Genomic DNA, 17605 nt, shown 5'->3' on the forward strand with positions numbered 1-17605 from the left:
CTTTTTCCCTGAGGTAGAGGACATCTGAATACGGTGTTACTATTGTTTGCCCAGAGCCATTAATGATTTTAAAATGACCTTATAAGGAAATCATTGTTCAGATAAATATAGTATTCTGCCATCAACAAAGGGAGAGGAGGCCACTAGAAGAACTTTAGTTTTAGAAAGTCCATATTTTCTATTAATCACGAAAACAATACTACCTTATGACTAAAGTGAAAATGTGTTCCTATCTGTATGCCATGGGCTTCGTGTAAATACACTGTTAAATGAAGTCCTAGGCTTTGGATCCTCTAGAAATTAAATGCTAGTGTTCTGTCACAAAGAATAAGCTATGAAGCAAACCACTAACAAAAAATAAAATGCAATAATAGCATTTGTGTAGATGAGGCAATGAGCTATTAAGAAACTTCCTGGGAGGGGGTACCACGAGCACCACAGTTGACTTGCGATGCTCACTGCCTGCCCTGGAGCTCTGGGGCTGGACAATGGCCTGCTTGTCATAGGGCGAATTTTCTCTTTAGTCCTCACTCACTCTTGATAGCATAACTTTTTGTTAGTTTAGAAATTACATAGTCAAATAGATGCATTTACTCTGAAGGAGGCAGTAACTGCCACCATGAACGCTCTCCACATGTGAGAGGCATCTTCTGTGGACTGCCCAGGAAGAGCTGCTTCCGGAAGAAGTCCGGGATATGGATATATTTCTTACACTGTCCCTTGGCCAGTGTCCCCGCAAAACCTGGCTCAGAGGGAAGGGCGGCTATGATCTGGAGGATACTCCTGAAGGCACAGGTAGGGGTCAAGTGAGACCTTGTCACTCGTCAGTGATTTATGGACCCAGACCTTAGTCCCAGAAAGACCCCGGAGAAGCAGTGTGGGGCACATTTGGGAACCGGCTCAGGGTCAGTCCTCGGACGTTTGTTGCTCGGAACCACCAGCAAGCCTGTGCACGTGCACGTTCTGTAGCTGCTGACACTGTCTGAAGAGAAAAGGCTTTCATATTTCAGACACAGTCTCCTGATGACCTCCGAGGCAGGGCAAGGATGGCCTGGTGGGGCTACTGCAGCACCTGCTACGTGCCCACTTTATAGATGGGAAAAGTGAGTCCTCCAGAGGCTGTGCGACCAGCCTGTGTGAGAACAAGAATAGGCACTGGGGAACCTTCCAGAGCGAACATGCTTCTCTGTCTAATTAACTAAGTAATTTCTCAGAAGACTTCAGACTGGCCTCAAACTTGCAGTGATCCTCTTCCCTCAGTTCCTCGAATGCTGAGAAGACCTGAGACCCCATGCCCAGCTTAGGTTATCCTTTCTGAACTGTCCAGAACGTCATAAACCCTGGGGTTTTCTATAACTCAAAACACTTCGGCAGACTACTTTGATAAATTGATCATATTTTGTGTCTTCTCCGTTCTCATTCGTAGTCTTGATAGCAGGATGTTTGCCATGGGTAGACCAGATAGTTACTCTGTCTCAGGTCCCTTACTGTCTCTGTCCAGCTGCTCCGTCTCCCTGGAAGCATTAGATTCAGCATCACTGGGATAGGTATTGTCTTAGAAAGAAACTACATTCTTTTAAGCCTAGTACGAAAGGTGTGACGATACTTTCATCCTATACCAGTGCATGCAAACCACGCCGGGTGTGTGCAATTAAATTTTTGTGCTTAAAATGTTTCTGGATTATGTCAACATAGGAGGTTTTGTCATTAAAGCTGAAGCTGGCCTAATCTAGCTAAATGTTACTTATAAGCCAGAGTTCTTTATCTTCTTTTGAAGGGATGGATGTTAAAACTACTTGCATACATGGAAAAAAGGAGAGCAAAGCAATGTCCATGGAGGTTCTGCTGATGCTCCGCCTGAGGGACACTTGTGTAGATTTTCTCTGCCCCTGGGAAGAAACTGGGGTGGGGGGGAGTCTTCTTTTCCCCACTCCTCCTCTCATCAAGCTTGAGACCTCTCCCCAGCAACCCTCTCCAGATTTACTGAAAACAAGGAAGTGGTTGCTGGGGAAAGAGGCTCAGGGATGTTATCGAGCAGAAAGAGCTTCGGGGACAGGCCACTGGTCTTTCGGGGACAGGCCACTGGTCTTTCGGGGACAGGCACTGGTCTTTCGGGGACAGGCCACTGGTCTTTTGAAGACCAGATGCTCTTTAAACAATTCTGAATCTCAGAATCCACACGATCGCTTTAGATATATCTGGAGTTAAAAATAGGTCAAAGGGTTGGTTCGTTCTTTTCTCCTGTTTGCTGAAATGTGAAATAACTGTCTGACCATGTGAACACTCAGCCATGACCAGGGAAGTCCACTTACATCACTGTATTGAAAGCTAACTGAGTGCAGGCCCACAGCTAACTTGTTAAGAATCATAGTTCCCCCCATCCCTCACCTTCCATGGAACTGGTTGGTATACCCTAGGCACTCCCAGAGTAAATCTTGCCTAACTGATATCTCTTGCTTCACTAAAATAAAGTCCTATGTGCAAGTCTGTGGGAGGAGATAAGAGTTAAACACATGGGAGGAGAAGAGAATTTGTTTTATAACCAGGTTGTAGTGGCATTGTACACACCATAAATACAGAGATAGCTCAAAGGGAAGAGATGACTGTTTTGTTCTTTCGTCAGGGCGTGGTCAACCACTGCCCTGCTGCTCTCATGGCTTCTCTATTGTGCTGAGAGAGGGATAAACAGACTCATCTTCACCTTGTCATTTTATATCTAAAATATAAGATTTGAGCAGTTGATGGGCTGTGGCCAAGTTGGTAGGGTGCTTTCCTGGCATTGAGGAAGTCCTGCATTCACTTAACCTGAACATAGTGGTGCATACCTGTAGTCCCAGCACTTGGGCGGTGGAAGCAGGAAGGTCACAAGTTCAAGGTCATCTTTGGCTAAACAAAAATTTAAGGTCAGCTTGAGACACATGAGAGAGACTTTGCCTCTAGTTAGTTAAAAAAAAATCAACAAGACATACTGTCTTGACATGCAATCTGCTTAGGAAAATCATTAGATTAAGGTGAAGAATAACAAGAAAATATAAGTTCACGAGAAAATAGTTAAAGTTCATGGTGAAGCCATATGGAAAGGAATCGAGCTGGGTGAGGTAACTGATCCCAGTTCCTGTACACTGAGGCAGGCAGATCTCTGCACACTAGCCAGGGCTACATGGTGAAGACCCTGCCTTAAGAAAACACACTCAAGTAGGAATATGCAGGTCCATAGAGCCAGGGTAACAGCCCACATTTGAAGGGCTTACCTTTTGTGCTCACAATGTTCCAGTAATCTCAACAATCACGTTACATACATTTTTGATTAATCACATTAAGTGATATCCATCAACACACCATTTTAAGTGCAGAAGCAAGTTCAGGGGGCCTTGCAAATGTTCCTTATAGCTCAGCCTTCCTAACCCCGCTGAATGAATGGTCATTCAAAAGGCAATGTTGGCAGTATCTGTTCAAGAACTTCACAGAGAGAGGTGTTCAAAGTGGACTGGAGGTCTTACCAGAGGATGCTTAGTCGTGTCCAGGAAGGCCTAAAATCTTTCCCTGGTATTTGCTTTCGAGCAGCTTCCAGACCACTACTGTGATTGCCCAGGGAAGGTGTACGGGGCCGGCAAAGCAAACATCAGAATGCTTAGCTGAGCTGTCCTGGTGGTGGAGATGGGTGATTGACACCACTGATACCCCGAGTCCCTAGATCACATTATCAGAAGGGCCAGCAGGGCTTAGGTTCTGCAGAGACAGTGATAGGGAAAGCATTGACTCACTCGTCTGCCCTCAGACATTGAGATTCTCTTTTCTAACTGCCCAGATAGTTCCGATACGCAACTGGTGAAAGCAATTGGTGGATTTGAATATGTGGGTGCTCTGATTGCAAAGAAAAAAATCAAATGTTGGCTTTCTGTTTTATACATTTTAACAGTTTTCGAGTTCCTTTTCCACACGATAGCTCCTATATTAACTTTCTGTATAGGACCTCCTATTATCAATGCCAGTGGCATATGAGTTAGCTCTCCTGGGAGTCTTGAAATCAAACCTTTCACATATGGACGCTAGAACAACACTAAGTAAGTACTAGACCAACATCCAGCTTCCCCAGGCATTTCTTAGACCTCCCAGAATCTCATGGTCCACACGGCTTCTTCAAGATCTATGTCATCATTTTAGTTTAATTTAAATAAGCTGAAAGGAAGCACAGCTTTTAACTCAGTTGCAGTAACCACACTTCGTGGGATCTGTAGTGACACATGGCTGGTGACAAGAGTGTGCAGCAACATCGCTGTGGGGGGCATCACTGCAGTGAGCGCTAGTGGGTAGCCCTGTGCTAGATCACTTCATGATGCTCCAATCGCATCATCCTGCCCATCAGCCCACGCGTGTCCCGCATTCTTCACTCCAATCACAGCCTAATCTAAGGGTATTGAAGAAGCTGGTAAGCTCAGAGCTGAGAGCAATGTTGGGATCTCACGTCCAGGGGAGAGGCAGCTGCCACAGGAGGCCACGGCCCTTCCTCAGAACTCCCCGTGTTTATTTCTCTAGACATCTTCCCTATTATCAAATATTTGTCTTACCCAAGGCACCAAATGTGCTGCAGCAAGTAAATACGACAGAGGAGCTGCCTTCACTTTTGTTATCGATTTCTATGCTCTGTGTGCTGTGATCTTCTGATTGGTTTTCCCTGAGGTGGAGGAACACGGATGCAAACATTGCCAAGGATTAAAATGTTCCTTCATTGGAGCCTTCCTTATAGCTTCCCTGCTGGCTGTGAAAGCCGAAGGAAAGGCACGCATACTAACGAGATGAAGATACGTGGGATGCCTCGTTTTCCATGCAAGGAAGCTTCAGTGTGGTCACGGCACTGGCAATGACGACCGGGCAGTTCTGAGGCAGCAGACTGTCTATCTGAAGCAGGGAGGGTTTGTCTGCGCCATTAGTTAATGTAAAAATCTTGTCTTATTTAGAACCAAGCTCTTGCTGAAGACAGAGGAGGAGCAGCAGAAACAATGGTCAATTTTGATAGAGGAAAAAGACTATATTTACATAGATCCTGACCTCTTGAACGTAGAAAGAGAGCCTCAGGTTGTAGAAAGTTTCTGGTACTTTGATTGATAGAACTGAGAAGAAATGCAAGCTACTCCCACTTCCTGCTCAGATGAGACTATTTCCAACCGCTGTCTTGATGTCAGGAGTTACTTCATTCTTCCCTGACAACCTGAGGCTGCCAGGATACCTGGGGTGGCTTCTAAGTCTTTGCCTTAATGTGTGTTTGATAAATGCTTTAGAATGGTTAGCAACCCTTTCAGAATACTTGTTGTGCTTTGGTAACATGAGTGGCCCAAGATGTCTATGGGAGACCTGCAGTGACTAGGACATGATAATTACTCCACGAGAAGTAAAGACACAGCCACTTTGCTTGGAAGGAAAAGAAACATAAAGAAAAACAAGAAGTATATTTTGGTGTAGTAAATTTTTTATTGTTTTGTTAAAGAAATAAATATACTTGTTACTAAAATTCTGTGAAATACATATGAACATTTTGAGAGGAAAAATTCATTCCAGTACTGTATTTGAGGGAAAAAACATTTTATTTACTTTTTAATGTCTTTCTACACATATTACTGTTTTAAGAGTTCATATTGTTGATAATGCTTAGTAGCCTACCATTTTTACTTGAAATATGCTTATTTTCCTTCTCATGAGATAATTCCTAGAATTCTAGAGTCTTCCACATGAGAGAGCGGCTGCTGACCACATTTCCTCATATCACAGATTGCTGATCCTCTCTATTTAGAGTTTTTATTTATCTTATTTTGGGACAGGGTCTGCTGTATCCCAGACTGTCCTCAAACTCAAGGATGACCTTGAACTTTTTCTTTTTTCAAATTCTTTCCAGACAGGGTTTCTCTGTGTAGCCTTGGCTGTCCTGGAACTTGCACTGTAGATCAGGCTGGCCTTGAATTCACAGAGATCCACCTGCCTCTGCCTCCCGAGTGCTGGCCTTAAAGAGAGCATGGGGTGGGTGACGCCCACATCTGGAAGAGTTCTGGGATCACCATCTTGGTCTGGCTTGACAGGATAGTACTCACCTCTGAATTAACTGAAATGTTGTTACTTGTATTTAAGGAAGACAAAGTGAGACTTTGTTTTGGTGTTCATGTATATTTATGAAGGAACTATCACAATCAAATAGTGTGTGTGTGTGTGTGTGTGTGTGTGTGTGTGTCTGTAAAACTAGGACCCACACTCTTGGAAAATCTCATGTATGCATTCCTTTAACAAGTTACTGGGCTGTTCATTAGGTCTCTAGAACTTTTTCATCTTATACCTGCAATTTGGATCACACGATCAAAGAGTCATGTTTCTACCAGGCTCTGATCTCTGGAATCCACAACCCACCCCTGCTCCCATGAGTTCAAATACTTCAGATCCACATATGAGTGACAGCATGTCAGATCTTTCCTCCTGTGTCTGCCTTGTTTCACTTAGCACAATGTCCTGCAGGTGCCATTTGCTTCAAAGGGCAGACTTCAAGTTCTATTCCTGAAGCACAGGGATAGCATGAAATAGGTCGGCAGCTAGTGTGCTAGGCAGCTTGTGGAGAGAAAACGAGGTGAGGCTGGAGGCAGGAGGGAGCTGGCAGCAGAACAGTGGCCCATGGCAGGAAGGATGGGACCTTCTTTAGAGTCCACATGAAGAACCCCTTCCATGACCATAATGTGAACATTTAGTGACAGAGTGGAGGGTGGACTTTCCAGTTCAAGAAGAGGGGATTGGAGATATCCTTATGCAAACGGGAAGGAACACTGATGGTTGGGAATTTGCTGGATGGTGGTGATGTTTTATAGAGATGCTCACTGACAGGCGTGGGAAGAGAAGCAAGCTCTAAGGTTGAGGACCGCACAGGAGCAAGGTGAGATTTTAGGGACAGAGTCCAACAGTGCTCTTCTGTTTCCTTGCCCCATTGTGCTGTCAGAACACCCTACTCCACACACAGAGAACTCGTGGGCCAGATGCCAACCTCACAGAACTGAAAATGAAGACATTTTATGCCTGGAATGAAACAGAAAAGTGCATGAACAGTCTGTTTCAAAGATGAGGACGCGCAGGATAGCTGTTAGAGTGATGTAACTTAATTATTTTGTTCTTTCTAGGCAGAGTGTAGAATCCTTCAGGGACGGGCAAGGTGTTTGGAAACTCACTTTCTTTCCCTAGTGAGGTACTTGGTAAATGCTCCATTGTTGAACTGAGGCTTAAGACAACCCCCAGGGATACTGTAGCATATGCCACCCCTACCCTGGAGTTGGCTGTTTTCAGAAAGTCACATTGGTTCAATTCCCAACTGTGTTAGCATCCTTTAAAGGGCTAATTAAGACACCTGGCCAAGGTGGGAATTGCTGTCTGGAAATTAAACAGACTCAGTGGGCCCAATGGGGGCCTTGCTGGGATTAGTTATATCTTAACCAGAATTGTTGATTCCCAGCTGCTGTTTTGGTTGGGACAGATTTACAGGGGCTTCACGAGGAGACTGAGTGATTCTTCGGTGCCACACTTGCTTTTATCAATCACAAATGCCTTTAAAAGGAGATTTTAGTTTTTAAGTATTTTAATTTGGGGTATGATCCAACTTTTAGCAAAAAAGAAAAAAAGAAAGAAACTCTATTGCAACCTTTTAGACTATATAATAATTAAAATATTTTACTGGTCATAAACAATATATGCGCATAAACAAAAGATGTCAGGTTCCCAGAGCACAAGTCCCCAGGAGAATTTCCCAACTTGAGACTACACATGCTCGTGTAAGGTTTACAGACTCTGGTATTGTTTGGCATTCAGTAGCAGGTATCTCCATGCTGTGTTGATGTCTTAGTTGCTTTTCTATTGCTGTGACAAAGCGCTGTGACCAAGGCGACTTATAGGAGAATATTTAACTGAGCTCACGGCTCCAGAAGGTTAGAGTCCATGATGGCAGAACAAAGGAGTGGCTAGAGGAACAACTAAGAGCGCCCATCTTGTCACCAGCCACTTGTTGGATCTCTGTGGATACCTTTTGTCCCTTTTCTGAGTTCAAATTTAAATGTCTACTCTGACAATCACGTTACTTAGAGTGAGTTTATTTAGGTCTGTTCTGTGTTATTTATGCCACTTAACTGATGAATTAAACTTCGTATATTTTGCAGCTTTAGTTTAAACAAATGCAAAGCAGATTCAAGTGCATAGTCTCCCAAAGAACATACTTGAACTTTCAGTTTGCATCACACATACAAAGCATCAATAAATGTACTCATCCGTGCAGCTGATAGTTACTTGTAGATGATAAATACTGTGTCTCGGGTTTTGTTCCGGAAGTTGGAAGCACAGCACGAAACAAAGCTTGTTTGTGGGCCGTGTCTGTGCATGTTTGTCAGATGCGAAGTGTACTTGTGCTGTGGGTGTGGTGTGTGTACGTACAATCCCAGTGCCTTGACAAAAGAGTTTATCAAAGGAAGGAGCTATTTTCAGTTCGCACTTCGAGTTGCATTGAGTCACAGCATCAAAAGTCAAAAGTCATGGTTGGGGAGTGTAGAGCCTGTGGAGTCATGAGTGCTGGTCCCCAGCTAGCTTCTTTCTTGACAGTTTTGGGGCTCCAATCCAGGGAGTGGCCCCGCCCACATCTAGGGTAGATCTTCTCACCTCAACCTAACCATGGGAAAATGCCTGCAGCTTTGACTCATGGGAAGAGGCCTGGGTTATAGAAATAGACAAGAAATTCCTGCCTCGGGTATTTTAATTGTATGTGTTTTATAGTTGATGTTTTTATGAATGTAAGGTGGTTCATTGTAAAATTCTTCACTGCCTTTTCCTGTGCTCCCCCTTTCCCAGGTCTTAGGGAAGAAGCCTGGACTCCCAGATGGGGACGATGATGATGACGCCGTGGCGGATTTAAGTAACAGGAAGATGGCGAAGCTCTACATGGTGAGTACGGGGGGGGGGGGAGCGCGGGGGGGGCGGGGGGGCGGGGGGGATGGTTTTGAGTTTGGCTCCGGAGAGATGGTCCCTCCTCTGTGTAGCAGAGAGTACATCTTGCCCTCATAGTGACGCGTGGGGTGATTTTCCACATGCGTGTACTAAAATGTTCACTTCTATACCTTCTTACTCTGTTCATTAATGATATCGGAGTTCCTGCTGTAACTTACACAATTGGGTATAGTTACCTCCTTGTTTGTTAGATTTTGATATAGTATAGCTGTTAAAATGTCTCCTTTGAAGAATAAAACATTTTGTAAGGTTTTTCTTATAAACGCTCCATGGGATTGTAAAACCTTCAGACTATCCTTTCTGTACAAGGAGTGCTTTCTTTGTCCCGGTCAGTCAGCTGAAAAGAACCAGGGTGGAGCCTATCCTGAACCAGGCCCTGACTGACCTAGGTGGTCTTGAACTCACAGAGAATCCCCTGCCTTAGCCTCTGCAGTGCTGGGATTAAAGGTGTGTGCCACCACACCTGACCCCTTTAAGGAACTTTCTAGCTTACTAACATCAAAGTTCTGAATGAGATGAATTACTAATTTATGAAGCATAACTTCCTTTATATAATGGGAAAGTGGCTTCTTTCCTTCCTCGGTGAGCAAGGAAAATATGATTTGATAACAATATCTGCTAAGGCAGAGGCAGGTGGATCTCTGTGAGTTCGAGGCCAGCCTGGTCTACAAGAGCTAGTTCCAGGACAGGCACCAAAGCTACAGAGAAACCCTGTCTCGAAAAACCAAAACCAAAACAAAACAAAACAAAAAAAACAAAAAACAAAACAAAACAAACAAACAAAAAAAACAATATCTGCTAAACACTGATAATTTTAACACGGTCCGTACAGACATTGTTGACTAAATAGTTTGTGGCTTCATTACTCTTTTTACAGTTGAACAAATGTCATTTATCCCCCACCGTTGATCAAAACTCTTTCCCATCTTGAATAGCATTATGTATGAATGAATTTCAACATAAGAAAGTATTAATCTCGAGCTATGGCTCCCTCTAGTGGGGCTATTGTGTAGTGGACAATGTAAGCTGTGTCAATTTGGGAACACCTAAGACTGGGAGGCCAAATCACTGGGGGTACTTTCTAAACACACAGAATGCAAACTCCCCTTGCAGTTGCAAAGCTGGGTTACTGACTGAATCTTGGTCTGGAGCCTTCACATCCGACAAACATGCAGCTGATCATCCTGCAGCCCACAATTGACTGTAAAACCCAGTGTGTGGCAATGGTTCATAAAGAAATGCCACCTTCAACTATGTACAACCACCTCCCAAGCCTCCGTAAAAGCTTTATCTCCGCCTGTGACAGGAAACACTTTACCTTGATGGTTCTCTTAACGTGTAGTTGAATTTCAGGACTGAGATGGGAAAATCCACAACCATAAACTAGTGTTCCTCGGCGCGGCGACTGCCGCCTGCTAGCGACCCAGTGACGGAAGCCCAAGCGAGTTTATGCTCAGCTTTGTGTGGGCCGCAATGAGTGTAGCATCATCACCTCTGGGAAAGTTTGATCCAAAATTTAAAATAAATGATCATGGAACAAAAGGGCTCAGGGAACTTAGAATACACAGTTTATCAACAAGGTTTTCCATGTTTTAGAGAGCGTCAAAGTTCAACTTTCTGTTAGTAGTTCTTCTGCCTCTAAGAATCTTTTTACAAAGATTATATATATATATATGTATATATATATATAATGTATCATAAGGCTCGTGTTCTTAAAATGAGCAGTCCATGCTCACTGCACCCACAGAGTGGGTAGCTATCACCACAGCAATTTTAGAACATTTGTTTCCTCCCAAAAAGAGATCATTTGGTTTTTCTGGTAGGTTTCCGACGCAAGTGGATCAATGAAAGTGACCCTGGTGGCTGAAGAAAATCCCTTCTCCATGGCAATGCTGCTTTCTGAAGAATGCTTCATCTTAGACCATGGTACCGCCAAACAAATTTTTGTGTGGAAAGGTAAGAGAAGCCCTTGCTCTGCTTGCCGTATTTCGTGCTCACACGGACATTCTTCTTCCAGAAGGGGGAAGGAAATATCCTGATTTTTAAAGAAAAGCCTCCCTCTGGAGATAGAGTTTGTAAATATCTCACCTAAGATGCATCCAGTGGTCAAACGTCTGGAACTATTCAGCAAAGGTTAGGGAGCTAAGGAAAGCATTTGAGTAACAGAAGTTAAGTATGCCATCAATTACTGTGATATTTAATGCACCAGGGAATGTCACCATTCTCCCATTGCTATTTATAAATTAAATGATAACTACGTGTATTTTTGGTATGTAAGTATTTCTTAATCATATAGTGTATTCCCATCTGAGGAGAAACAAACCTGGCTCTGCTTGGATTCTGAGGTCAGATGAGATTGGGCGTGTTTGGGGTGGTATGGCCATGTACAAGGTAGTGTAGTCCCCGTCTGTAATTATATCTCTTTATTTTTTATTTTATATTAGGTAAAAATGCTAACCCGCAGGAGAGGAAGACTGCAATGAAGACAGCCGAGGAGTTTCTACAGAAAATGAATTATTCTACCAATACTCAAGTATGTGTGGGAAGAAATCACCAGAAAGCCCTTTAAAACTTGAGAGGCATGTGGTTGCCACAAAGCTCGTGAAAAGTTTGTTTCAAAGTAGTGCATGCGCGTAAGTGTGCATGCGTGTGTGCACGCGTGTGCATGTGAGTGTGTGCATGTATGTCTGTGTGTGTGTGTGTGCCTGTGTGTCTCTGTGTGTGCGTGTCTGTGTGTGTGTGCGTGTGCCTGTGTGTCTGTGTGTGTGTGGGTCTGTGTGTGTGCCTGTATTCCTTCTCCACTTGAACATGTGTTGTCTCGTGTCAAGTCCCCAGCGGTCTTTTGTAAGGAGCGTTATGCAGACAGTGGTGATAGATGGTAGGGCTACTCAGAGCAGGAGATGTGGTTGGGAGAGCGCATGCCCAGCGTGTGAAAGCCTGGACTCCAGTTTCATTGCTGCCTGACACTGGCTGTGTGGTGGCGCACATCTGTAATCCCAGCCCTCAGGAGGTGCGAGCAGGGGGATTAGTTTCAAGGCCATTCTCAGCAACGGAGAGAGTTTGAGACCAACTTGAGTTGCATGAAACTCTGTCTCCAGAAAAAATAATAATAATAACTTCCATAAAGACCATTAGCCGTTCCTTAGACCATTGTGAGGACTTGGGTCATACCCTCGTCAGATTTGGTTTCAGATCAGCTCAGACATCGACTAGCTACTCCTTTTCTCCATATTTATCCTGGCACAAATCATACAGTGAGATCATTTCTTCCTGGTCAACTCTTTGAGAACCTAACATGAACAAACATTTGTGCGGTGGTAACATGGGTAACCTTCCTCTTGTCTGTCACTCAGGTTCAGCGACTGGACGGCAGTCGTGGGAAAACCCTAGGTTGGGTGACTATAGTTGCACAGACTAACAGGGTTACAAGTGTAGTCATAGAAACAAGGACGGTATTTTTATTGCTTCCTTCTTTCTTCTGCTGTAGATATTTTTCTCTGTCTTATTTTCCCATTGACTATTATTTTGAATTGCAGATTCAGGTTCTTCCCGAAGGTGGAGAAACGCCAATTTTCAAACAGTTCTTTAAGGACTGGAAAGATAGGGACCAGAGCGATGGCTTTGGGAAGGTCTACGTCACAGAGAAAGTGGCTCACGTACAGCAGATTCCATTCGATGCATCCAAACTGCACAGTTCCCCGCAGATGGCAGCCCAGCACAACATGGTGGACGACGGCTCTGGCACGGTGGAGGTATTTTCACGTCTGTCTATCTCTTTCTGTTTGTGTTTTTCTCAGGCCTCTTCATGGCAGCGTTTGGGAGGGGGAACACAGCTTTGGCCATCTTTCAACATTTTTAAAGGGTGAATTTTACTTAGTAAGGCAGGTGGCCCAAGACTGTGCACTGAGCGGCGGGAGCCACAGCCAAAGAGCTGTTGCTGGATGCCAGTCGCGTTTGCACAGGTGTATGCTGACGTTAAGGTGGTGGTGGTAGCGACAGTTTTTTCTACCAGAAAGTCCATGTCTGGGGTTGTAAAAGGTTGGACTCAGAATGCACCATCGTTTGTTTCTCCCTCTACCTGTTGGAAGCATTCATGAAACAAAATGAACTACAAGCAGATCTCTTCTGAGCACTCGACTTGATTGTATTGATTACGACAGTTTAATTGCTAAAATTCTCCTAGCTGTTTTAAGATCAAATCTCTTCAAACTCAGTCCATTCTCCAGGGATCTAACTCAATGAGCACTGGATGATACATCTCTCCTCTAAAATATCTTCATGGCCCCCTGGCCTTACTGAAGGCCTTTCTCCTTGCTGGGACCTTCAGGATTTGAGCCTTGGTCTCCTCATGCTCATCTTGGTCATCCTCATCTGAAGCATCCCACTCCTCCATGAACTACTGTTTCCTAGCAACTCCATCCAACAACAGCTCCTCCTCCACGGCCTTTCTCGGTGCTTGGAGATGATACTTTCCACAGAATTTGTCTCATAAGTGCCATGGAATTTCTATTTCCTAACAGATTTCTCCTTGCCCCTCCTCAGCTTCTTGAGGACATGAGTTAGCACCTTCATATCTGCATGCCCAGGTCTCATCACAATGCTTGAACGACATATGCTGATAAATTTAGGGATCAAGTATTCCTCCTTTCGAAGAACTGAAGTATGACACTAAGCTGCACAGGTGTTGGGAGCGGAAAATGACAAGATCATAAATGTTCTGATGCCACCACCAGAGGATATCAACTTCCTGGTTGCAACCTTTCCTGCTTGGGTGTCCTCTCTGGAGTTTGGCACAGGCAGCTTGGCTAGAATGCCCTTGAATGGACGAAGCTCCTAGCACCCACTGTGCTTACAGTGCAGTCTCAGCTCTGGCCACAGCTTCTCTGAGAAGGCCTCTTAGGCCACACTGGGGATGCTACACCCTGGAGGCTCTGTGTAGGCTCTTGGGTTGGCAAGGCTGTGTTGCTGATCCCTCTGCTCTCTAGAGGGATGGTTCAGGGATGCTGGTCCCTAGATGCCCTGCCCTGTTCTTCCTGGTTGCTTTCTCTACATTTCAAAGCCAGTACTGCCCTGCTCCTTTCCGGCACTTGTGTGGGAGGAATTGTGCCATATGCAGGTGCACAATGCGGCCTCTTGTCCACTGGACACTCCCAAATGATGGATAAATATTTTACTCTAAAGTTGAAGCTCATTTCTGAACTGCACTGCAGTTTTTAATGTAGTAGTACCATATTATTTTCATGAATTTAAAGATACACATGTTCTCTCTCTCTCTCTCTCTCTCTCTCTCTCTCTCTCACACACACACACACACACACACACACACACACACACACACACACACACAAACAGTCTCAGAACTACTGGACATGGTGGCACATGCCCATAATCTTAGCACTTACCAGGCTGAGACAGAAGAATCATGGGTCCAAAATCAACCTGAAATATATAGGGAAATCCTGTCTCAAAGCAGAATGACAACACGATTTAAAAGCAAAACCATCAACAACAAAATTCTCAGAACTGGCTAAATATTGAGGAGGAACCACAAGAAACAGAAGATTTTCAAAGTCAAGAAGTTGTCAGATTCATTAATCTTGTTTTCACTTGATTATAAACTGGTTAGAAAAATAACTTAAACATTGCTTGATACTGAGTCTGAAGTGGGAGCTATTTATAGTTTATGGGTGGTATTATTTTAGGTCAGTGAACTTTCAACAGTCTCTGTTTCATCCCTCTTTTTCAGATCTGGCGCGTGGAGAGCAGTGGGAGGGTCCAGATCGACCCACACTCCCACGGCGAGTTCTTTGGTGGCGACTGCTACATTATCCTCTACACTTACCCCAGGGGCCAGATCATCTACACATGGTGGGTCTTTCCAGAGCTCAGGTGCCACGGGGCATGCTACAAATGACCGAACTCCGTGTAGTATTAGGTGATGCATCCCCTGATTACAGCAGGCAGCTAGTACTCAGATCATGTGTACCACAGGGATGTTTCCCCAAAATAACAGGGGTTAGGTAGACAAGATTACTCAGCAAAGTCATTCAAGGGGCTAAGGCGATGTTTCTTTCAAATGGATGTGAAAATATCCACCGTACATATCTCTAGTCGTCCACAGGGCAATCCAGGATTAGTAGGTAACAATACACCGGTAGCGTTAGTTGTTCTGGTCGTGCTGTGCCGTGTGCTTCATTTTGATATTTTACAGTACCTTAGGTCTCTTTTTGGAGTGGTTGCGTAAGAGGCTGTTGGAAGTTAACTACAAGCCGGTGTGGTTTGCTTACGTTCCTCTAGGCAAGGAGCAAAAGCTACACGAGATGAGCTGACCATGTCTGCATTCCTGACTGTGCAGTTGGATCGGTCCCTGGGAGGACAGGCTGTGCAGGTTGGTGTACTTTACCTTCCCATCTCATACGATGCCAGAGTTTCCTAGCCCACTTCCCAAGGGAGGCTCAGTTCCCACATTCTAAGGGATTTTGAAACTTTTATGTCAATTTCTTTTTATTTTGAAATTCAAATATTAAATAACGCACTAATGATCTCAGATTCAGATTCACTAAAGGCAAAATAAAGACATCAACAAACTAATAATTTCAGAGACCAAGAAGAAAGCATGGAGACTCCCCCTTATGTTACAATCACTTGATATTTCCAGTTATGAACGAACAGTAATAATAGACAGAATTATGTGTTTGTATGTGCACATCCTAATCCTGAGACCCCGTGAAGATGTTATGTTACAAAGCAAAGGAGAATTAAAATCGAAGACAGATTCATAATCGCTCAACATCTGGCCTCAAGTTAGGGAGATGACCCGGGATTACTGCATGAGGCAAAGCACTCATCAGGGTCCTTAGGAGTCAACTGCTGAGACAGGCAGTGTGAGAAGGATGCCGTCTGATGGAGACTCTTCGGAGAATTGCTGGCTTTAGGGGAAAGAGGGACCCAGGAAAGAACCCAGGCAACCTCTGGGTCCTGAAAAAGGCAAGGAGAAGAACGCATGCTCTCGTCCCTTCCTCTCTACCTGCAGTGTATCTGTCTTCTCTCATCATCTGCACATGCTTGTTTTAGCTGGACATCTCTCTCTCTCTGTCTCTCTCTTCTACTTCCTCTGTCTATATAGCCCTGTTGCTTACCTTACCACCTGGCTGTATTCTCTGGTGGGTTTGGGGTGGATGCCATTTGTTTCCATGAGCTGGGAAAAACATCTTCTAGACAGTGCCCATTGGCCTGATTTTGACGGTTCTGATTCAGCATTGTGAAGTGTTCTCGTCACAAGGATGTGGCAGCTTAGCTACCTCATGTCTGATGTCAGGTGAACTCAGGTTCTGTGTGGCATAAAAGGTGTTTTTGTTTTGATTTTTCTCTATGATGGGTAAAGGGATACACAGAAAAACTCTGTCTCAAAAAACAAAAAAACAAAAAAGGGCTTTTGGTTAGTGTTTTGTTTTTCAAACCTTTATAAATACGTGGTTTGATTTTTCAAGTGTCAAATTAAGCAGAGCGATAATTCAGATGCCTTAAGGCATAAGATGCTGACGTGGAGGCTGAACTTGGTCATTAGCTGATTTCTTTCCATCTTGGTATGAGTTAATAGACACACAAAGCAAGCTGACTCATGTGTAAAGGGGCACACCAACCATGTTTATAAAAAATTGATTAACAAGATTGCTGGGTTCTTTAGATGCATGCAGCTCCATTCCTAACCAAGTATTTCATCACGGGAATATACAGTATTTATAGTCGGGTAGGATATCACCTCTGTTGTGTAGCTGAGCTTACAGCTGTTTCTCACAAATGATTCAAAATGTTTGCACTACACATCGTGCTTTGAGATTTCTCAGTACAGAAGATGCCACAGAACTCACAAGCTTCCAGGAATGAGCCCGCTGAATCCTACGGCTGACGAAATGCTAATTTCTTATAGACTCACTAGATGGCAGGACTTCACAGTGATGATTCTCGAATAGGTGGAGGTCGGCCTTGCTCATGCAAGCGTTTTTGGTAGAGTATCTTGGCAATATTTGCACAATCATTACACAATTTAATCCACCGTTTGCCCTCTCTAGTCCTCTTTGGAGGAAAGCAGGGACTGCAGCCAGTGCTCCCTTCCTCGTGCTGGCGATTGCCGGTGTTTGAAGGTTATGTGACATATTAGTGTATTTCAGTGCTCTGTCCTGCACTTTTCAAACTGAGCAAACCACACCAGAAGATGCTTCATAAGTAGCTGCTCACCCATTTGGATGTGGACTTGTTGAACCACACCTATGACATCAGTTATTTTCAGTGTTTCCAGGGCGCCTATAGTTGGGGATGCCTCTGAGTTCCCATTTGCCTAGCTTCTGGAAGCTCTTCGTTATATTTCTGTTCCCCTGCCCTGTGCACCCAGGTCCGCGTCTCTCAAGGCAAAGAGCCCGCTCACCTGCTGAGTTTATTCAAAGACAAACCGCTCATTATTTATAAGAATGGGACATCCAAGAAAGAGGGGCAGGTGCCGGCTCCCTCTACTCGGCTCTTTCAAGTCCGGAGGAACCTGGCATCTATCACCAGAATTGTGGAGGTAAGGCTACGTTCTCTCTGAATATGCATT

At 44.3% G+C, this 17605-nt stretch overlaps 1 protein-coding gene across 1 annotated transcript in view; it reads left to right on the plus strand.

The window, feature by feature from the left end:
* Scin (scinderin) overlaps positions 1–17605 on the plus strand; it is a 65361-nt gene that overhangs the window by 35332 nt on the left and 12424 nt on the right. Inside the window, exons 5-11 of the mRNA XM_057782476.1 lie at positions 8857–8949; positions 10836–10968; positions 11457–11545; positions 12549–12764; positions 14759–14880; positions 15310–15400; positions 17405–17575. Coding sequence (XP_057638459.1) covers positions 8857–8949; positions 10836–10968; positions 11457–11545; positions 12549–12764; positions 14759–14880; positions 15310–15400; positions 17405–17575 — 915 coding nt within the window. The remainder of the gene's footprint in view (positions 1–8856; positions 8950–10835; positions 10969–11456; positions 11546–12548; positions 12765–14758; positions 14881–15309; positions 15401–17404; positions 17576–17605) is intronic.

This window comes from Chionomys nivalis, chromosome 10 (assembly GCF_950005125.1).
Source record: "Chionomys nivalis chromosome 10, mChiNiv1.1, whole genome shotgun sequence".
NCBI lineage: Eukaryota > Metazoa > Chordata > Mammalia > Rodentia > Cricetidae > Chionomys > Chionomys nivalis.